Source organism: Geotrypetes seraphini, chromosome 9, assembly GCF_902459505.1.
Source record: "Geotrypetes seraphini chromosome 9, aGeoSer1.1, whole genome shotgun sequence".
NCBI classification, from domain to species: Eukaryota; Metazoa; Chordata; class Amphibia; order Gymnophiona; family Dermophiidae; genus Geotrypetes; species Geotrypetes seraphini.
Window position 1 is genome coordinate 115,193,527 of NC_047092.1, and position 23,720 is coordinate 115,217,246.

The window sequence follows — 23,720 nt, forward strand, 5'->3', positions numbered from 1 at the left end:
CATCAGAAGCAGAAAATCTGTGCGGGAATCTCTAGGTCCATTGGATGGTAAGAACATAAGAATATAAGCAAAGCCTCCACTGGGTCAGACCCGAGGTCCATCGTGCCCAGCAGTCCACTCATGTGGCGGCCCAACAGGTCCAGGACCTGTGCAGTAGCCCTCTATCTATACCCCTCTATCCCTTTTTCCAGCAGGAAATTGTCCAATCCTTTCTTGAACTCTAGTACCGTACTGTCCTATTACGCCCTCTGGAAGCGCATTCCAGGTGTCCACCACACGCTGGGTAAAGAAGAACTTCCTAGCATTCATTTTGAATCTGTCCCCTTCCAACTTTTCTGAATGCCCTCTTGTTCTTTTATGTTTTGAAAGTTTGAAGAATCTGTCCCGCTCTACTCTCTCTATGCCCTTCATGATCTTGTAGGTCTCTATCATGTCTCCTCTGAGTCTCCGCTTTTCCAGGGAGAAGAGCCCCAGTCTCTCCAATCTTTCAGTGTATGAAAGGTTTTCCATGCCCTTAATCATTCGTGTCGCTCTCCTCTGGACCCTCTCAAGTATTGCCATATCCTTCTTAAGGTACGGTGACCAATACTGAACACAGTACTCCAGGTGCGGGCGCACCATTGCCCGATACAACAGCAGGATGACTTCTTTCGTTCTGGTCATAATACCCTTCTTAATACCCAACATTCTGTTTGCCTTCTTCGCGGCTGCTGCACATTGTGCCGTTGACTTCATTGTTGTGTCCACCAGTACACCCAAATCTCTTTCAAGGTTACTTCCCTCTAATACTAATCCCCCCATTTGGTAGCTGAACATCGGGTTCTTTCTCCCTATATGCATGACCTTGCATTTCCCTACATTGAAGTCCATCTACCATTTATTCGCCCACTCCTCCAGTTTGTTTAGGTCCCTTTGTAGGTCCTCACACTCTTCCGCAGTTCTAACCCTTCTACAGAGTTTAGTGTCATCCGCAAATTTTATAACTTCACACTTCGTCCCCGTTTCCAGGTCATTAATAAATACATTGAACAGCAGCGGTCCGAGTACAGACCCCTGCGGAACTCCGCTCGTGACCCTCCTCCAGCCCGAGTAGTGACCCTTCACTCCAACCCTCTGCCTTCTGCCTGCCAACCAGTGTTTGACCCATCTGTGCACGTCCCCTTCCACCCTGTGGTTCCACAGCTTCTTAAGTAGCCGCTCATGAGGTACCTTGTCAAAGGCCTTTTTGAAGTCGAGGTAAATGATGTCTACAGGTTCCCCTTTGTCCAACTGGCTGTTTACCCCCTCAAAGTAGTGCAGTAAGTTTGTTTGGCATGATCTTCCCTTGCAGAAGCCATGTTGGCTCGCTTTCATCAGCCCATTTTTTTCGATGTGCTCACAGATGCTGTCCTTTATCAGTGCTTCTACCATCTTGCCCGGAACCGATCTCAAACTTACCGGCCTATAGTTTCCCGGGTCTCCTCTTGACCCCTTTTTAAAGATAGGTGTAACATTTGCTATCTTCCAGTCCTCCGGGATCTCTCCAGTTTTCAAGGATAGGTTGCAAACTCGTTGGAGTATTCCCGCTATCTCATTTCTTAGTTCTTTTAGTACCCTAGGGTGGATTCCATCCGGGCCTGGTAGACAAACATGATTTAATGAGACGGAGTCAGCATGGTTCAGCCGAGGGGAGATCTTGCTTCACAAATTTGCTTGACTTCTTTGAAGGTGTGAATAAAGTTGATATAGTGTATCTAGATTTTTTTAAAATTTTTATTTATTTATCAATTTTCAAATAAACAATCAAGTATACACTTGTACAGAAAGGAGAGGCATTAAAGAAAAAACACACATTCCAAGCAAAACAATAATTATAATCATAGCAAAAATAATCATAATCTCCTCAAGTCCTCAAATTAATGGATCCAAGATGTAAAACAGTGAGCCTAACAAGAAAATCTTAGTAATATATCGAAAAAAGAAAACAGGGACACTGTTAGCTGAAGGAAGTGACCAAATCAAACAATGAACACTCATGTTATATTTATCCCAGCTTTCAGGTGTGCAGCTGACAGGAAGGTTGTCAGTTGTATAGGGTCAAAGAAAACATATTTTTGCTTTTGATATATTATCACACATTTACATGGGTGTCTTAAGAAGAAGAAGGCTCCAAGAGCGATAACTCCCGGCTTCAAAATCAAAAATTCATGACGACGCCTCTGGGTATTGTGAGCCTGCCGGTGCCGGGATTTGCAACTGGCTCCCGACCAGGGCTCAGCAAACACCGTCCATAACGTGCCTTCAAAAGAGGTTGAAGGTCCTGCTGGTTCTTATGAGTGAAACAAAAAGAATGTCAGGAACAATAAAGCTTTTTAACAAAACTGAGTCCAACTTTATTTCCCCCAAATAGCAAATTGCCACCATTTGGGCTACAAATTCAAAAAACAAACATAAACAGAAAATTTGGGCTTACAAAAAATACAGCCCACACCTTTCTCGCAGGTAAGTCCCAAAATGCTTCAATTGTAGCCTTGCCCTGTCAGTCTCACAGTCAAAAAAAGGCAAAATACGGCTACCGGAACACCCAGCCTTTATACTGGTTATTCCCAATGGTTTTTAAACACTGTTGGAATGTGCTGCCCAGGCCTGGTCTTTAACAGGCCTTCCCCAGCCAACTTAACAAACAGCTGGTGGGGGAGGGGAGTAGCAGAATCCACTTATTTATAGCTTGCCAACAAAATTGGCCCCACAATCCCACCCTGAGGATCTTGTGTGGATTCTCCCCACTTGCTACTACCCCTTTCACACAGTCAGTCACAAAGTCCTCTCAAAATAGAAAAAGGCAAAAGTAAAAAATGCACCAAACACTTTCTTCACTGTCCCCAAAATAAGGCACAGCTGCAGCAGTGAGCCTAGCACTGCTCACACTTGTGCTTTCAGACAGCCCAAAAGAAAAACCAAAAATTTAAATCACAAACAGTCAAGAAATTCCACTTAACTCTCATCCATGTGGATTTCTTCAGGTTCCAAGGAGGTATCCATCGGCTCTATGGCATCCTGGCTGGCTGGCTGATTTGCCTCAGGGACAGTAGTAACATCTGCCATTTCAATGTCCTGATTTGGTGGGGTTTCAGGAGCCCCGTCCCTCGAGCCTCCTTCCTGGGCTGACCCAGGGCAGACTGACTTGTTTCTCCTGAGCTGAGCCTCTAAAGCCCTGAGCTGAACACGCCCTAACCTGCAAGTGGGAGGGACAATCTGTTGGTTCTGCTGAGCTTTCTGATTAGCCTTGATTGGGCTCAACAGCTGTGAATTCTCTGAGCTAGGAGCCTGCCTCCTAGGCTGTCCCTTTTTGCAAGGCACCTCCTGTTGCTCCTGGCTGTTGTCCCAATATTCCTCCCCTCCCCAGGGTTCTGGATCATGTTGGTTCAATTTGAACTCAGAACCTCCTTGTTTGTCTGAGTAGAACCTGTTGCACTGATCAGCCCTTTTAAGGGTAAGGCCTGGGTTTTGAGGAGATTTATCTGGCACAACCTTAGCCTTAAGACTGGGGTTGTGACAGTATCTCGAGCCAGATCCGGAAATATTTGTATTTTAAATCCCAAAAATTATTTTAACTGCGATCCGCGTGGTCAGAAGGGCAGGCAGGCAGCGGCTGGGGCCAGGAAGGAGCAGGCAAGCGGCGGCTGGGGCCAGGAAGGAGCAGGCAAGCAGCGGCTGTGAGGAAGGGGCAGAGGAGAGCTAGCGGCGGCGGCGAGAGTAAGCTCTGCCCACCCGCACGCATCAGCACCAGCGTCATCGCCCGGACTCCCCCTTAATAGGAGGGGAGCCGCGGCGCGAAGACCACTGCGATCCGTGTGGTCAGAAGGGCAGGCAGGCAGCAGCTGGGGCCAGGAAGGAGCAGGCAAGCAGCGGCTGTGAGGATGGGGCAGAGGAGAGCTAGCGGCGGCGGCAAGAGTAAGCTCTGCCCACCCGCACGCATCAGCACCAGTGTCATCGCCCGGACTCCCCCTTAATAGGAGGGGAGCCAATGGCGCACAGCCGTTCGGCGCGCGGCAAAGGCGCTCGCCTTAGTGAGAGCGCCTTTGCGAAGAGCCTTAAGAAGAGCCTATTTACAGAAAGCAGGACACCCGGGGGTAGCAAGCGGACCCTTTTAACCCAAAACAGGCCAACACTCTACTTACACCCTTTTCCTAACCCAAAACAGGCCAACCCATTTCCTTTAACTCTTACACTACCTTAAACAGGGCCAAATCTAAAACTCTTGAACAGGCAACTCCTCTTACACGCAAACAGGCAACTCTTCTTACATGCAAGCAGGCACACTCTTCGTACACTTCTTGCGCACTCAAGCAGGCGAGTTTTCCTACACTCTTCTTTCACACTCTCAGTCAGGACAATCTTTTCTTGTATCTCTCTAACTTTTTGTCCTTTTCAACACTAATCTCTCAAACTTTCCCCCTCAAATAAGCAGGTCTTAACAGCAACTTGGAAATGGCAGGGAGGACACGGAGCACCAAGATTACTATCAAGTTCAACACTCAAGTTACCGGAGGGACCCAGGGGATGGCCAAGGACTGTGTACAGAAGGAGGAGGGTGACACTGGACAGAGGGTTCAGTACTGAAATTTCGGACCTCATTAAGGAGAAGAAAAAAGCATTTATTGCCTACAAACATTTAGGAAAGCAGGAGGCAAAAGAAGACTATCAGGACAGGTCTAAAGCTGTCAAGAAGGCAGTCAGAGAGGCCAAGCTCCGAATAGAGGAGAATCTAGCGCAGAACATTAAGAAAGGGAATAAATCCTTCTTTAGGTATATTAGTGACAGGAAAAGAAACAAAGATGGGATAGAACGACTCAGGAAATCGGACAGGAATTATGCAGAATCGGATTCCACTAAGGCCGAACTACGAAATGAATACTTCTGCTCGGTTTTCACCTGTGAGGCGCCGGGAAAGCCAGAAGGACCCGTTTCAAGACTTCAAGTTTACGCCCAGTAGCGTCTACTGCGAATTTTCAAGACTCAAAGTAAACAAAGCCATGGGACCAGACAACCTACACCCCAGGGTGCTCAGAGAGTTGAGGGAAGTCCTGGCGGAACCATTATCTGTGCTCTTCAATCTCTCCCTAAGCACGGGAAGAGTCCCCTTGGACTGGAAAACAGCTAACGTTATTCCACTCCACAAAAAGGGCTGCAGGACAGAGACGGCAAATTACAGACCGGTGAGTCTCACATCCATAGTATGCAAACTCATGGAAACACTGATCAAACAGAAACTTGATACAATCCTGGATGAGGAAGATCTACGTGATCCCCATCAACATGGATTTACCAAGGGCAGGTCCTGCCAATCAAATCTGATTAGCTTCTTTGACTGGGTAACAAGACAACTAGATGCCAGGGAGTCCCTGGACGTAGTGTATTTGGACTTCAGCAAAGCTTTTGATAGCGTCCCACACCGCGGTTATTGAACAAGTTGAAATCGCAGGGATTAGGGGAAACACTAACTGCATGGGTTAAGGATTGGCTGAGCGGTAGACTTCAGAGGGTGATGGTAAATGGTACCCCATCCAAAACATCGGATGTGACCAGTGGAGTGCCGCAGGGCTCGGTCTTGGGTCCAATCCTATTCAACATATTCATAAGTGATATGACCCAAGGGCTCAGAGGAAAAATATCATTGTTCGCCGACGACATCAAACTGTGCAACTATGCCTGACAGTATGACGCAGGACCTACTACTATTGGAACAATGGTCATCGACTTGGCAGCTCGACTTCAATGCTAAAAAATGTAAAGTGATGCACCTGGGTAAAAGAAATCTGTGCAGGACTTACACGTTAAATGGTGAGACCTTAGTTAGGACCACGGAAGAACGGGATTTAGGAGTAATCATTAGTGATGACATGAAAACTGCCAATCAAGTGGAAAAGGCTTCCTCCAAGGCAAGGCAAATGATGGGTTGTATCCGTAGAGGTTTTATCAGCAGGATGCCAGAGGTCATAATGCCACTATACAGGTCCATGGTGAGACCTCATTTGGAATATTGTGTTCAATTCTGGAGACCACATTACCGGAAAGATGTGCTGAGAATTGAGTCAGTTCAGCGGATGGCCACCAGGATGGTCTCGGGGCTCAAGGATCTTCCGTATGAAGTAAGGCTGAATAAATTGCAGCTGTACTCACTTGAAGAACGAAGAGAGAGAGGGGACATGATTGAGACATTTAAATATATCACGGGTCGTATCGAGGTGGAAGAGGATATCTTCCGTCTTATGGGACCTTCGTCCACCAGAGGGCATCCGCTGAAAATCAGGGGAGGGAAATTTCATGGTGACTCCAGAAAGTACTTCTTCACTGAGAGGGTGGTCGATCATTGGAATGAACTCCCACGGCAGGTGATTGAGGCCAACAGGGTAGCAGATTTCAAAAATAAATAGGATATTCATGTGGGATCTCTAATGATGTAAGGGCAGGGGGTGGTGAGCAAAATCAAGGAAAAGGGTCACTGGAGTGGGCAGACTTGATGGGCTTTGGCCCTTTTCTACCGTCATTTTTCTATGTTCTATGTTTCTATTTTTGAAGTAAAGTCTCAGCAACCAGTTTTTATCCAGTGCTAAGGCAACAGTAAGAAGTAAAGTTGCAGGTGTCGCAATTTCCTTGTCCAACTGTTCTAATATCAATGAAACATTTAAATTCTGTTGGACCTCTGTAGGTAATTGTGATTCTTGATGTTGTTGATGTTGTCCTTCAATTTTCCGTATAGGAAGGTAATAGACCTGAGTTAAAGGTGGAAGCAATTCTTCTGATATATCCAAAATTTCTATCATATATCTTTTTATCATCTTTCTCTGAGATATTGTTGCCACTCTGGGAAAATTGATCAGCCTGAGATTGTTATTACGAGAAAGATTATCCAAAGCTTCCAATTTTCTTCTCATATTTATATTGTCTCTCATTAATGTTTCGTTAAGTGTTTGGTGGCAGCATTTGAATCTTTAAGGTCCTGAATATCTGTTTGTAAACCTTTAATATTTGTTTCATAAGTATTTAACTTTAGTTCAATTTGGGAAATTTGGGGTTTAATAGATTTTGCCAAATCTGCCACCAGATCCTCAAGAGTTATTTCTCTAGGTTTCTCTATTTCAACAAATTGTTCATTTTGAATAGGAAAATTAACTATAGCTGACCTTTCTTCCTGCATGCTGTTCTCCTGGAAGCTGCATTCCCTCTTGCTTTTCTGAACCTCAGCCATTACCGGACTCACACCATAGGAGTCCAGATCCAGGCTCCCCTGTCCAATGACTGAAGCCTCACAGGGCAGGAGTTCACCGACCTCCGATGGCTCTACTGCCCGAGGGGAACTGGTGTTCTGAGGAAGAGGGGGTGGAGTTCTGGCATCGGGGCTTAACGAGATCTCTAAGCCTGGGGAGACCACATCCTGCTCACCACCGATGCCTCCCAATGGGGAAACCGCCGCTGCCGCCGACACTTCCTGCATCCGGCGTATTAGATCTTCAATGTTGCCGAGTCTTGCGGGGTCAGGGCGCCGCAAGGCTACAGCGGCACTTCGGCCCTTTCTCTTCGGCATTGCAGGATTATGGCAGATGCCGCACAAAAAGGAAAAACAACCAGGTATTCAATCTCGGATCTAAACGGGACGTTCAGCTAGCTGTCCCGTCGGCCATCTTGCTGTATCTAGATTTTTAGAAAGCTTTTGATAAAATTCCTCACGAGAGGCTCCTGAGAAAATGAAAGTGCCATGGGATAGGTGGCAAAGTTCAGTTGTGGATTAGGAATTGGTTATCGATAGAAAACAGAGAGTAGGGTTAAATGGTCATTTTTCTCAATTGAGGAGTGCTGCAGGGGTCTGTACTAGGACCGGTGCTATTTAACTTATTTATAAATGATCTGGAAATTGGAACAATGAGTGAGGTGATTAAATTTGCAGCTAACACTAAACTGTTCAAAGTTGTTATGTTTAAATTTATTTATTAGAACAAAGTGCACAAAAATCAACAATGGCAATACAACTTTTCTTAATACAAAAGCAGGAGTAACAACTTCCCATCCAATTCCCCCCTTCCCTCCCACCCCCATTCTCCCTCCCAATAAAACTCAGGGTAGGCACAAAATACAATTGAACAGAGTATGGGTAACGTAATCAATAGACGGCTTTTCGCAAGTGGGGTAAGGTCCCCCCAAAAGGGTTCCCAAATCAGACGAAAGCGTTTTCACGCTTCAGAATCAAGATCCACAAATCTTCGGCATTCCAAAGAAGCCTGCATAAGCATTGCCGATCTCTAGTGGCTATAGGTCGTGGGCTCACTAGAAAGCCACCCGGACAGAATTGTCTTTTTGCCCAGCAGCATAACTCGTGCTGCAAAATCTGACATACCTTTAAGTTTAGGGGAGACAATCATATAAAAACCGAACAACGCTCTTGGAGCTGGAGTCCACTGCCTGCCCCATAATGCAGATGTAAAGTGTCCCAGGCACGTCCAAAAGGACAGTATAACTGGACACTTTCAAAACATATGACCCTAGGTGGCCTGGTCCTGACCACACTTGGGATAACCGTGGGCTCGCGTGATTCCCATGCGGAAAGCCTTCATGGGTGAAATATAAAGTCTCAAAAGGAACTTCAGTTGTAATTCCCAGTGCAATATGTTTCCTGTTAATTTTTGGGAGTTTTTCAATCATTGTTGTAATTGTTGGGCAGTAAGAGTACAATGTAAATCCTCCTCCCAGGCTGCAGCCAGAATCTCAAAGTTAGTACCAGGTTGGCTGTCTACAATGCCTACATGATGGAACTGTAAAGGAACATCTCCGACAGTGTCTCCCTACAGTCTTCAGTAAGATGGCCAACTGACAATGCCTGTATATAAGGTTGTAATTGATAATAGGAGAAAATAGGCAAGTTATATTTATAGCGTAGGGTTTCAAAGGAAATCAAAAGACCGTCCTCCGTAAACAATTGAAACAAATAACAAAGTCCCCCAGCTGCCCATCACTGAAATGACTGGCTCTGAATCCCTGGTATAAAGGTTGCATTACCCTGAATAGGGAGATAAGGAGATACAGAAGAGGACAGAGACAGAACCTTGCAGACCCAATGCCATGTCAGTCGCGCCGGAGCAAAGATATGATAGCTCCTCACCACGGCGCGAAGGGCAGGGCTAGTTATGTGCAACATAAAACTAAGATAATATGAAGTCAGCAAGAAAAGCTCAAGGACTGGGTCAGAAAAATAACATGTGCCCCTAAACCAGTCATTGAGATGTCTCATCTGGCACGCCAGCACATACCAACAAACATTTAATAAACCATAGCCCCCCCTGTTCCGAGGTAAACACACTCTGTTCAGCATCATACGTGGTCTCTTACCCTCCCAAATATATTTTTGTAATCCACGGGCCAGTTTATGATGATGAGAATGAGATAGCATCGGGAACAATACCATATTATATAAAAGCCACCCGCCCTGCCACTGATAAGAGGAAAGTAGACCAGAGTCAGAGAATGAAGCGTATCAGTCAGTAAGGAGTCCACATTACACGCATAAAGCATAGTATGATCTCGAGGAATCCATGCTCCCAAATATTTAATAGAGGTCGGAGCTCAGGAAAATGGAAATTCGCCCACCCAATGGCCAAAATCACAGCTGGAATGGCTAAAGCCATAGATTTAGTATAATTCAGTGTAAACCCCGAATAAAAGCAAAACTCTTCAAGGGATTGTAAGAGATATGGTATCGACAGATGGGGATTAGATAAGGTAAAAAGTAAGTCGTCAGCAAAAGCCAAGGCCTTAACTGACTTCCTAGGGAATTGGATCCCGGCCACATCCGGATCCCACACCACAATACGAAGAAAGGGTTCTAAGTAAAACAGAAGTAAAAGAGGGGACAAAGGACAACCCTGTTGAGTGCTGCATTTAATGGGAAAAGGATCAGTAATATGATTGTTGACTAGGAGGTGTGCCATTGGATCAGAGTATAATGTCTTAAAGGCCTGCAGATTTCATCCGTCAAGACCCATATAATTAAATACAATAAATAAATACTGTCAATCCACCTGATCAAATGCGCGGGCAGCATCTAAGCTTACCGACACCATAGGAATATCTCTATATTGGGCGTGAGCTATAGCTAAAAGTACCTTATGTATATTAAGGAACTCGTACAAAGCCCCGTACAAAGCCCACCTGATCTGGGCCAATAAAATCTGGTAGGAGGAGAGACAACCTGTCTGCCAATAGCTTTGCTAAGATTTTAATATCAACATTTAATAGAGAGATTGGCCGATATGACTCAGAGAGTGATGCCTCCTTCCCAGGTTTCAGTAATAAAGTGATAAAAGCCTCATTGGCACCCCTAGGAAACGCACCCCGAGCTATAACCTGAGTATAGTAATCTCACAGCGGTGTACATATAGTAGGAGACACTAATTTATAAAATTCTGCGGTGAATCCATCAGGACCTGGGGAAGAGTAGTTACCCTGAGACTGTATCACCCGCTGAAGTTCTTGAACTGTAAATGGTGCATTCAGGGAAAGCTTAGCGGTGTCCTTCAATTTAGGCATGCGGAGTCCTGCAAATAATCTTCTACAGAGGGGCCAGACCCCAACTCCAGGGAATCATAGAACACTCAGAAATAGTCATAAAAAAAGCTGTGCAATTTTGTCAGTTTTGTGATGGACTACCCCCAACCCATCAGAAATACCAGTGATAAATCTATGTCCTCTCACATGTTTAGTCAGCTGAGCCAAAAGTTTCCCCGAACGATTACCAAAGCGATAATATTTACATTTTTGATAGAAAAGCATCTTGGTAGTACACTCATGAATCAGGGAATTAAGGGCCATTTCAGCCAAAAGCAAGGATTCCTTGGAATGGGGAGAGGGATGGTGAACATAACGTTGCTTAGCAGCCGCCACCTCATATTCTAACTTAAGAATACCTCTAGAGAGGTGGCATGTCCTAGCAATAACATAAAATTACAACAAACTCCAAAAACAAAAATTGCCAGAGAACCTTACAAAGAGACCCACAAAAAAACAAAATGGTCAAGGGTTCCCAAGAGTGGTAGTGAAACAGTGCCCCCAACAAAGGTTAAATCAATAACCAATAAATAGGTATCAGGATTTTACTAATAGGTATCAGGATTTTACAAGACTTAGGTATCCTCAGTGCGAAGGGACAGCGACGGGAGCAAGGCTCCAACGCTTCACGCACCAAGGTGGCACTGGGAAGGCGTACACCTACACACCATCATAGGATACCAGAGTGTGTGTTTTTAAATCAAAATAACACTATCACCAAAAAAGTGCATAATAAACACAGGGCACTGTTACAACAACCACACAGGGAACCCCCCAGCCAACTCCCAAAAAATAAAAATAAAAGAGCAAAACTTAGCTTCAAAAGATTTTCATCCAATGTCCAAGGGAAGTGAGACAGGGCAGATGGAACGCCAGAAGACCAGGTTCAACCAGCCTGGTTTCGGGAACAAGTCCCTTCCTCAGGAACCCATAACTGAACAAGTCAATCAATGGCAGTCCTCCAGGAGAGCCCTGTGGGCAGGGTTTCAGCTGCCTGGGCCAATCCGGCCCCATTCTGGAGCCGGCTGGCCTGCCGGAAGGGCGGGCTTTGCACCCGTCTATCCAGCCAACGATTTCAGGTACGGGGAAGGGGGTGGGGTGAGGGGGGTCATGGGGTTGGCCGGGGGGGGCCGATTGGGGTTTCGGGGGGGGGGGGGCGGTCATTGGGAGGAAGTGGGTTGTGCCGAGGGCAGGAGGGCCTGTGATCCCTCCTGCCCGTATTGTAGTGGGGGGTGGGGGGTAGGGGGTCGCCAGGGCCAGGAGGGCTTGGGTTCCCTCCTGGCCAGCTCGTACTTGGCTGGGGGGTGACCGGGGCAGGAGGGCTTGGGCTCCCTCCTGGCCAGCTCGTACTCGGCAGGGGGGGCACGATCGCCGGGGCAAGAGGGCTTGGGCTTCCTCTTGCCCCAATATCGTCGGGGGTGCTGCGGCTGCCACGGGGCAGGAGGGCTTGGGGTCCCTCTTGCTCCGATGTCGTTAGAGGGTGCCCCGGGTGCCTGAGGCAGAGGGTCTTGGGTTCCCTCCTGCCCCAATGTTGTGTGTGTGGGGGTTTGGAGGGGATTCTGTAATCGGTGTTGTTTTTGACAGACACCGGTTACAGAATCCAGCTTTTAGGCGAAGGACTGGCTCCTCCGTCGCTAAAAGCCCTTGTGTTGGACGTTTTGGAGTTATGCGTTTTTTTGGTTCATTATGGGGTATAAGTGTAGACGTCATGGGGGTGTACTTGTAGACGTAGTGGTTGACTGGGCGTTTAAACAGCTGAAGGTAGAGGCAGGCCATAATCAAAACAAAGACGTTTGTTTTGGTTATGGACACTTTCCCTGCTTCTGCTTTCCACGTTTAAGGCCTTGGGCCAAAAAGGGACTTAGACGTTTTTTTTAAATTATGCCCCTCTATGTGATTAAAATTAAGAATTTTAATAATCCCCATCCGGGGCCAGGCCTCCCTTGCTTGTTCTCTTCCCCAAACGATGAGCAAGCTCCAGACGAATGGGGCCCATAGCCTCCGGCATGGGAAAATTGTCCAGTAACCAGGTCTCCATGGTGGTCACCAGATCCGCCCCAGCCACTGTTTCTGGAATGCCCAAGAAGCGCAGATTGGATCATCGGGATCTATTTTCCAGGTCCTCTAAACGGTCTGCCTACACACGAGTCAAATTTTGCAGGGCCTGAATCTCCTTTGCCTGCTTCCCATGGGTCCCATCTAGCACTGTTACACAAGCTTCAAGCTTCATTGTGTGGCGGGTTGTTTCAGTCAGCAGGGACTCCATCCGCTGCAGTTGCTCTGAAAGGCGCTCTATTCCTGGCTGTATAGCTTGGGTCACCGCCAAAGTTAGGTCCCGCAGCGCCTCTGTGGAAAACTGGCTGACCTCTGACGTTGGGCTTGATGCAATTTTGTCTTCCGTGGGTCTCATACGGTCCTGATCCTTTTTTGTAGTTTTAGACACCATCGAGCTCGCTGGAAGGTGTAAATATTTTTCCATGCACCGACTCTCTAATTGAAAGAAAGATCTTGTTCGTCGGGCTTGCTGCCAGAGTGCTTTAAAATAGCAAGGTTGAACTCGGGGACCGAGAGCTTGGGCAGTGTATGTCTGCCCCTGCTTATAGCATCACGTGATCACTGTTCAAAGTTGTTAAAACACATGCAGATTGTGAAAAATTGCAGGCAAACCTTAGGAAATTGGAAGACTGGGCGTCCAAATGGCAGATGAAATTTAATGTGGACAAATGCAAAGTGATGCACTTTGGGAAGAATAACCTGAATCACAGTTACCGGATGCTAGGGTTCATCTTGGGGATTAGCGCCCTAGAAAAGGATCTGGGTGTCATTGTAGACAATACGATGAAACCTTCCACCCAATGTGCAGCGGTGGCAAAGAAAGCAAACAGGATGCTGGATATTATTAAAAAAGGGATGGTTAACAAGACTAAGAAAGTTATAATGCCCCTGTATTGCTCCATGATGCGACCTCATCTGGAGTATTGTTTTCAATTCTGGTCTCCTTATCTCAAGAAAGATATAGTGGCGCTAGAAAAGGCTCAAAGAAGAGCGACCAAGATGATAAAGGGGATGGAACTCCTCTCGTATGAGGAAAGACTAAAACGGTTAGGGCTCTTCAGCTTGGAAAAGAGACGGCTGAGGGGAGATATGATTGAAGTCTACAAAATCCTAAGTCAAATAGAACGGGTACAAGTGGATCGATTTTTCACTCCGTCATTAATCACAAAGTCTAGGGGACACTCGATGAAGTTACAGGAAAATAATTTTAAAACCAATAGGAGGAAATTTTTTTTCACTCAGAGAATAGTTAAGCTCTGGAATGTATTGCCAGAGGTTGTGGTAAGAATGGATAATGTAGTTGGTTTTAAGAAAGGTTTGGACAAGTTCCTGGAGGAAAAGTCCATAGTCTGTTATTGAGAAAGACATGGGGGAGGCCACTGCTTGCCCTGGATCGGTAGCATGGAATATTGTTAGTCCTTGGTTTTTGGCCAGGTACTAGGGACCTGGATTGGCCACCGTGGGAACGGACTACTGGGTTTGATAGACCATTGGTCTGACCCAATAAGGCTATTCTTATGTTCTTGTGTTCTAAGCCTATCTCAATTACATTTGCCATTTACATTTCTCCTATTTCTTCAACCACCGTTCCAGAAAAAAAGGTGGTGGGTTGGTGGTTATTTATAAAAAAAAAATATTAACTGAAATAGAGCATTCGCCTCCTTGAGCACCAATAGAATTCCTACATTGCAAGATTAATTGCTCACCTCCTACAGATCTATTACCCCTCTATGCTCCCCCTCCAATAAGCAAAGACAACTTTATACTCTTACAGTTGATCAATTTCGATCTCTCTACTTCAAGCACAAACTTGATGATCCTTGGCGAGCTTAATGTGGGATCTCTTAGAGAAAGGAAGAGATAATGGTTACTGCAGATGGGCAGACTGGATGGGCTATTTGACTTTTTAAAAAAAAATTCTTTATTTATAATTTCAACAATTGACAATCTTATAAGTCAAACAAGAAAAATACAATGTAAAATGAAATTATGAAATATCAAATTGTTTGAAGACATCTCCTTATTACAAAGTATAGTTAATCCTCAATATTCTAGGGGACATAGCTAAAATAGAACTGAAATAAAACAGGAAATTAAATCAGAAGGAAATAAAGAATGGAGGTCTGACTGCTCTTAGGACAATTCTTTTCCTGAGCTATCTTGAAAAACAGCAAAACTCAGTGGATACAGATTGTTCTCTAGCCGAAATAAATTTAGACAGCTGCTGCGGCTCATAGAAAATGTATCTATTTTCTTTATATACCATGTGACAGAGATCTGGCTAGTCCTGCTGAATCCAAGGAGAAAGTCCCTGTAAGCCCCAGTAAAAACCCGGTGACCAGGTCTAGGAAACATCCTGAGCGAGGTGAAAATCCTGTGAACAGCTTTAGGAAGGTGCCTGCTCCTTTAAGAGCATCCAAAGCTCAGGCTGTTACTGAAAGGACAGGGCCCTTTAAGAATTTAGCTAACCCTGCTAGGAGGGGCGTGGCTTGTTGCCGAGGCTCCCATTTACAGAGCTTTCCTCGTCAGATAGAGAGGAGAGGCAGCTGGGGCAGGAAGCTGAAGAAAAGCTGGGAAGGAAGCCAGTCCTTCCAATTGAACCATGGCCAGCACAAGAAAGTTTCCCTGCAGATTGGGAAATGGAGGAACCAGAAGTCCAGCCTGAGGAACAAGACATGGAATGCCAGGTGGACTATGACCTGCCTAACTGGGAGGAACACTTGATGGAGTGTGAGTAGGCTATTAAGCCCAGAAGTTTTCCTTGTTTTTTTTGAACTTTTGAATTTGTGTTTTGGAGCAGCTTGTGCGCTGCTCTGACTTGTGCTGGGAGCTGCAGAAGTTACACCAGAGCTTGTCTATTGGGAGGGTGGCAACACCTGTGGCGAACAGGCTCCTCTTCTCCCAACCTGTTGGGGTTTTGGCTTCACCCAACAGGGACACAGTCAGAGCCAGAGCCAGAGAGAACATTTTACAAGAAAGTGGTGCTTGGTACTTGGACTGTTTTGTTAAGCCATGAGTAAGGCCAGAAGACTAAATTAAGGATTTTTGTATTGATAGCCAGGACTAACTCTGAAAGCATGATTTGTACTAGAGTGGGACTTATTTGCTTCCTTAAGAAGAGTGAAGGAAATTCTTGGAAGTTTGTTTTTCACTCTTGCCAAATTCTGACATGGTGCTTGAAGTTTTATGTTACATTACAGTGTTTTGTTTTGGCCAACCAAGTCCTTTCCAGTGTGCAATTCTTGGGAGACACTGGGAAACAGTGTTCCACTGTCCTTATTTTAAACTCAGGACTAGGATTCAGCGAAGCCATTTGGCCTAGCCAGGATCCTTGTCCCACAACCAACACACACTTGCAGGGGTATCTTAGAGCAAAGGTTGCCCCTAAGTGAACTGCCTGAGGCCTCAAAATGAGAAATTGTTTCCTTCTCTTCTGGGTGGAACGAGAAACATCAGGATACATTCTTATAATATTAATCAAAAAAGTAACATCTTTATATTTGAAAAACATCTTAAGCATCCATTCCCTTTCAGAGTCAATAGCAAACTGTACAATTAATGTAGCTGAAATTTGGACCTCAGTATCTGATCTCTCCAGGAAATTAGTCAGGTCCAAACTATCAGCAGAGACATTCTGCTGGTTAGGATTTTGAAATTTAACTATCGTTGGAAGGTAATATATTTTTGTGAGAGGTGGGTATGAGGTTTCGGCCACTTTCAGAATTTCACTCAAATACCTTTTAAACATTGCTAAAGCAGTTATAGGATGGACTTTAGGAAAGTTAATAATCCAGAGATTCCATCTCCTAATAGAATTTTCCATCATTTCTTGCTTAAAGTGTAAACTAGCACTGTCCTTAGCCCAAGTTAGAGCTTGTACTTCCAATGATTTTATTTTAGTCTCCAAATCAGTCACTTTACTCTCTAAAGATGTTACCTTGGTCTTAAGTTCCAGATTTTCTGAAAGTACATCGCGTGGAAAGTTGCTGAATTTGATTCCCTAGAGAAGATTGCATATTGGATATAGCATCCCATATCGATTCCATTGTGAAGACCTTGGGCCTCTGTCAGGGAACAGCTTCTGCTCAAGAGCTCCCTGCAGCACCCAGTGTACCAAGAACCGCCTCAGTTGTGGAAAAATTTTCCTGAGTTTGCTGTATTCTCGTCACCAACTGGGAAGGAATTGATACCTCCTCTTACCTCTTCCAGAGTCGTTCCTCCCGCTCCATGGGACCAGCAAGAAGGAATCCCAGGCCGGCACATCCAAAAAGAATTCTCCCGTCGCACCAGGATAGCTGGGCAGACTACACTCATCAGAGGATAGTGTGATGCCCTTGAGGGAAGGATTTTGCGCCTTAGTTCGCGCAATCTCTCCAGCCGTGGATATTTCCGATCGCTGTGTTCCAGAGTTGCGCTCCACAAAAACATCCATCGGGCCTGTTAGTAAAGTGGTTTCATCTGGGGACAACCGGACTTTGGATTTTCATTTACCATCCGGTAAGCTGGAAAAAAAGCTTATTGCAGGAACGACGGCATCTCCAGTAAGGCATCAGGCCGCCATCTTGTTAATGCTCCATCCCCTTGTCCCCTGGGCTATTTGACTTTTATCTGCCATCATGTTTCTATGTTTGTAAGTATGGTAACCAAACTATAGTGTTTCCCCGTTCGGTCAGCGGTCCTGGTCATTCGCGGTATTTTCCAACTGCGAACCGCCGACAAGGAGAGGGCAGAAGGAGAGGCAGAAGAGAGCATCCGGAGCGCCGGCGAGTGCAGGAAATCACTCGTTGTATGCTACGACTGCCTCTTCCTGCACTAAGTCGCGGCGGCAAGCAGGACCTTCTGAGGGAGAGGAGAGGAGGTAGCGTAAGCGGCGGGTGGCAGAGCAAGGCGCTAGCAGCACCAGAAATCGAAGGAGGCTTGTGGGGTTGCGGCGAGATTAAGCTCCGCCCACCCCTCCACGTCAGCAGTCAGCGTCCGGGCTCCTCCATTTAAGGAGGCGAGCCAACGGGCACTGCACTGTTCGCGGCGAGCAGGACCTTCTGAGGGAGAGGAGAGGAGGTAGCGTAAGCGGCGGGTGGCAGAGCAAGGCGCTAGCAGCACCAGAAATCGACGGAGGCTTGTGGGGTCGCGGCGAGAGTAAGCTCCGCCCACCCCTCCACGTCAGCAGTCAGCGTCCGGGCTCCTCATTTAAGGAGGCGAGCCAACGGGCACTGCACTGTTCGCAGCGAGCAGGACCTTGTGAGGGAGAGGAGAGTAGGTAGCGTAAGCGGCGGGTGGCAGAGCAAGGCGCTAGCAGCACCAGAAATCGAAGGAGGCTTGTGGAGTTGCGGCGAGAGTAAGCTCTGCCCACCCCTCCACGTCAGCAGTCAGCGTCCGGGCTCCTCCATTTAAGGAGGCGAGCCAACGGGCACTGCACTGTTCGCGGCGAGCAGGACCTTCTGAGGGAGAGGAGAGGAGGTAGCGTAAGCGGCGGGTGGCAGAGCAAGGCGCTAGCAGCGCCAGAAATCGAAGGAGGCTTGTGTGGTCGCGGCGAGAGTAAGCTCCGCCCACCCCTCCACGTCAGCAGTCAGCATCTGGGCTCCTCCATTTAAGGAGGCGAGCCAACAGGCACTGCACTGTTCGCAGCGAGCAGGACCTTCTGAGGGAGAGGAGAGGAGGTAGCGTAAGCGGCGGGTGGCAGAGCAAGGCGCTAGCAGCACCAGAAATCGACGGAGGCTTGTGGGGTCGCGGCGAGAGTAAGCTCCGCCCACCCCTCCACGTCAGCAGTCAGCGTCCGGGCTCCTCCATTTAAGGAGGCGAGCCAATGGCGCGCAGCCGTTTGGCGCGCGGCAAAGGCGCTCGCCTTAGCGAGAGCGCCTTTGCGAAGAGCCTTAAAGAAGAGCCAAATCTAGAACAGGACACAGTGGGGCAACTAGCATTCACTCTAAGCACCCTACTGCTTAGATCTCTCTGACATCCTAAACTTTCAACTCTACCCTTCAGACGCCTATATTTACATTCTCTCACACTATCTCCCTCTCTTTGACTCTTTTACTCTCTCTCATTTACTCGTAACAGGCAGACCTCATACAGTACCTGAGTATGGCAGGGCGAACAAGAAGTGTGAAGTCTACAAACAAGATTGGCATTCCCTGCACGGAGGTGATCCGGGAGATGACCTCAGCCCACGCACAGACGGAGGAGAACACAACACCAGGGAAGGAGGTCTCTTTGCAGACCGAGGCCATGCCGCAGCAGTAAAATACGACCTCTACACAGACGGACGAGGTCGTCCAGCAGGACGACGACATCTTGCAGGAACTAAGGAGCCTCAGGGAGGAGGTGAAGTGCCTGAGAGGCATTAGAGAGGATGAGGCATATATCGATGGACTAGTACAGGAGCTGTCCCAAATCACCGAACAGGCCCGAGACAAGTCCCTCATTGAGACACCAGGGCCGTCGACGCTGAACCCAACTGTTGGAGTCCAGGAGATGGCTGGAGACACTGACTCCTGGCAGTTAGTGACCTCCTCCATAGGTAAACGTAGGAGACCCCCCCCCCCCCCATTTACAATCTCTTCACCTTCTCTTTCTTTCTCTTACCAGGGCAGCTCCACATCGACTCCACAACTTAACCTGAGGAACAGATTCCAGGTCCTGCAGGAAGAGACTACCGAAGTGAAGCAAGAAGGGACTACCGACGTGAAGCAGGACCAGATTCAACACGTGTCTCCATCTCCAGGCACAACGGATCGACCCCCCCCAAAAGAAGCGCAGAGTCATAGTCATTGGGGACTCCATGCTGAGAGGCACTGAGGGACCAATATGCAGGCCGGATATGGAGTCGAGAGAGATCTGCTGTCTGCCGGGAGCCAGAATACGAGATGTGACCGCCTGTCTTGATAGACTTCTCAGGCCCCAGGACCACTTTCCCATGCTGCTCATCCACATCGGAACAAATGACACTGCCAAGAACGCCCCGGAGGACATAGCTAGAGACTTCGGAGCTCTGGGGGAAAAGCTGAAGCGGACAGGAGCACAGGTAGTATTCTCTTCTATTCTTCCTGTTAGGGGCAAGGGAAGGGATAGAGACAAACGTATCCTTAAGACAAACGAATGGCTGCAACGATGGTGCCGGGAATTGAACTTCGGATTCCTGAATCATGGAGAGGCACTACAGGGACTCCAGGGACCAGACGGACTACACCTGACCAGCAGAGGTAAGAACGTCTTCGGACACCGATTAGCCCGCCTACTTAAAAGGGCTTTAAACTAGGTAAGTTGGGGGAGGGTTCCCACTTATATACCAGTGCAGTAAGTAACAATCCTGATGTGGTGATCCAAAACTCCGCTTCTAAGTCTGAGGTAAGTACCCTCACTGCAGAAGGTTCGTTAGGAAACACTTTGTCTCAGATGGGGGGACTCTTTACAGGGGTCTAACAAGCACAAAGAGTGGAGAGCTATGTATGTTAACGCACATAGTTTAGGGAACAAAATTCTAGAACTGGAAACAGAAATAGTGAATGCCGACCTAGACGTGGTGGCAATATCCGAAACATGGTTCACAGACTCTCATGGGTGGGATATAACTATACCAGGGTACAACCTACTTCGTCAAGACAGGAAAGGTAAGTTAGGAGGAGGGGTAGCACTTTACATCAAAGAGAACATCAAAATAGCCAGGATCACAGATGTCAAGTACACCGGGGAATCCATCTGGGTAAACCTGGCCAGAGGCAGAGATAAATGCCTATACCTTGGTGTGGTATACAGACCTCCAAGACAAACGGAGGACAAGGACACAGAATTAATTGAAGACATTGAGAATATCACTCTACAGGGGGACGCTGTTCTGCTAGGGGACTTCAACATGCCTGATGTAAACTGGAACACACTATCAGCGACAACTTGTGATAGCGGGAGGATATTAACGTCCATGAAGGGAGTACGGCTCAAACAAATGGTACTAGAGTCAAGGCCATCCTAGACCTCGTACTCACAAACGGGAATAGCGTCTCGAAGGTCTCGGTGGGAGAAACGCTAGCTACAAGTGACCATAACATGGTATGGTTCAACTTTAGGAAAGGATTCCCTAAATCACAAACAAAAACGAGGGTACTCAATTTCCGGGGCACAGACTTCGCACGCATGGGAGATTTCGTTCATCAGACGCTGCAGGATCAAGAAGCAACTGGTAATGTGAAACAATGTGGTCAACCATGAAATTGACCCTACACGAGGCGACTAACCGCTACATAAAATCGGTAAATAAACAACAAAGGAACAAAAAACCCCAATGGTTCACTGATGAGGTCTTACACCTCGTCAAGGAAAAAAAAAGGGCATTTCTTTCATACAAACGTACGGGGAAAGGGGAAGCTAACATTGAATACAGGACTAAGTCTGCAGCAGTCAAAACAGCAGTCAGAGAGGCCAAACTCGCAGTGGAAGAAACTCTAGCAAAGAACATTAAGAAAGGGGACAAATCCTTCTTCAGGTATATTAGTGACAGGAAAAAAAAAACACTAACGGGATAGTACGCCTTAGAACACTGGACGGGAACTATGTGGAAACTGATTCTGATAAAGCCAAACTACTGAACGAATACTTCTGCTCGGTCTTTACCCAAGAGGCACCAGGGCACGGACCACATCTGGAAGCAATGTCAAGCACGGAAGACCCATTTCAGAATTTTGAGTTCACACCAGTCTACAGAGAACCGTCAAAACTCAAGGTGTGCAAAGCCATGGGTCCAGACGAATTGCACCCGAGAGTGTTCAGAGAGCTGTGCAATGTCCTGGCAGAACCATTAGCCATGCTCTTCAATCTTTCCCTAAATACAGGGAGAGTCCCCCTGGACTGGAAAAAAGCTAACGTCGTTCCTCTGCACAAAAAGGGTTGCAGAGCAGAGGCTGCGAACTACAGACCAGTGAGTCTCACATCGATAGTGTGTAAAATCATGGAAACACTAATTAAACATAAATTAGACACGATCTTGGATGAAGGGAATCTAAGGGATCCAAATCAGCATGGATTCACTGAGGGTAGGTCTTGCCAATCCAATCTCATCAGCTTCTTTGATTGGGTAACAGGAAAGCTAGACTCGGGAGAGTCTCTGGACATAGTGTACTTGGATTCAAGCAAGGCTTTTGACAGCGTCCCACACCGCAGGCTTCTAAACAAGATGAAATCGATGGGGTTGGGCGAAACAATAACTGCATGGGTCAAGGATTGGCTTAGTGATAGACGTCAGAGGGTGGTGATCAACGGCACCCTCTCTGAAACATCGGAGGTGACCAACGGGGTGCCGCAGGGCTCGGTCCTGGGCCCACTCCTTTTTAACATATTCATAAGGGACTTGGCACGAGGGCTGCAGGGTAAGGTAACATTATTCGCCGATGACGCCAAACTTTGCAACATAGTAAGTGAAGGATGTTTGCAGGATAATATGACACAGGACCGTCTTGCATTGGAAAACTGGTCCTCAACAAGGCAGCTGGGTTTCAATGCTAAGAAATGTAAGGTCATGCACCTCGGTGGCGGAAATCCATGCAGAACATACACCTTAAATGGAGAAACATTGGCTAGGACCTCAGCAGAACGAGATTTGGAAGTAATCATCAGTGCAGACATGAAGGCTGCCAAACAGGTAGAAAAGGCCTCATCCAAGGCAAGACAAATGATGGGATGTATCAATAGAAGTTTCGTCAGCCGGAAACCAGAAGTCATAATGCCACTGTACAGGACCATGGTGAGACCTCATCTGGAGTACTGTGTGCAATTCTGGAGGCCACATTACCGTAAAGACGTGCTTAGAGTCGAGTCGGTTCAGCGGATGGTCACTAGGATGGTCTCGGGGCTCAAGGGTCTCTCATACGAAAAGAGACTGAACAGATTGCAGCTCTATACTCTGGAGGAATGCAGGGAGAGGGGAGACATGATTGAGACATTTAAATACATCACAGGACGTGTCGAGGTGGAAGATGACATCCTTTTTCTCAAAGGACCCTCGGCCACAAGAGGGCATCCGCTTAAACTTAGAGGGGGGAGATTTAGTAGTGACACCAGGAAGTATTTCTTCACGGAAAGAGTGGTGGATCACTGGAACAAGCTTCCGGTGCAGGTGGTCGAGGCCACCAGCGTGCTTGACTTCAAGAATAAATGGGACATCTACGTGGGATCCCTACGAAGGTCAAGTTAAGGAACTGGGTCATTAGCATTCAGACTTATGGGGGTGGGTCAGTTGAGTGGGCAGACTTGATGGGCTATAGCCCTTTTCTGCCGTCATCTTTCTATGTTTCTATGTTTCTAAGTCGGGCCTTATCCAATCAGGAGCTGTTTTGACACGCTGCTCCTCATTGGTAAGGCCCGACTTAGTGCAGGAAGAGGCGATCAGAGCATACAGCGAGTGATTTCCTGCACTCACCGGCGCTCCGGCTGCTCTCTCCTGCTTCTCCCGCTGCCCTCTCTGGTCTCCCCCATGAAAAATCGTATTTGCGATTTTTCAAGATTCGCGGGGGTTCCTGGAACGGAACCCCCGCGAATATTGGGGGAGTACTTTTATCTTTGTCACTCCACTTTCCTTCCCCACAAAATCCAGCATCTCACTGCCTAACTTACAACCTCCATAACCATCAGAGCTTGAAGAACTTTAGGATCTTTCTGTTCTGCTCACCCATTTCCAGATATTCATCAAACAGTCCCTTATAAGTCAGCAACTGGTAATCCCTCTCCCACGGATTCATGGCTATCACCTTCTCCTTTGTCATTTCCTTTCTGTGACGTTTGTACTTGTGCCACAAGTTCAGTAGTTTTCTGTAGAAAGAAGAGAGACAGGAGACCATTACTACATATTATTTATAGTTTACTTCAATCATTTGATATACTGCCATTTGGTAAAAACAAGCATAGCAGTTTACAAATACAATATTGCAAGGTGGCCAGCAAAAAAAGAAAATAAATAGAAAAGATTACAATTCTTTTTTTTTTATATTCTTTATTCATTTTTAAAACTTTCAGTAAGTGCAACATAAGATACAATCACTTTACACTTTCACATCACTTAATATTCCATCAAAGTCTAATTCACATCAAATATCCCTCTCCCC

The 23,720-nt window shown here is 46.8% G+C and overlaps 1 protein-coding gene across 2 annotated transcripts in view; it reads right to left on the bottom strand.

Annotated features, from left to right (window-relative positions):
- ANO7 (anoctamin 7) overlaps positions 1-23,720 on the bottom strand; it is a 454,465-nt gene that overhangs the window by 149,349 nt on the left and 281,396 nt on the right. For both annotated transcript variants that reach the window (XM_033958099.1, XM_033958098.1), the window contains exon 19: positions 23,288-23,427. In XM_033958099.1, the coding sequence (XP_033813990.1) occupies positions 23,288-23,427 (140 nt within the window). The remainder of the gene's footprint in view (positions 1-23,287; positions 23,428-23,720) is intronic.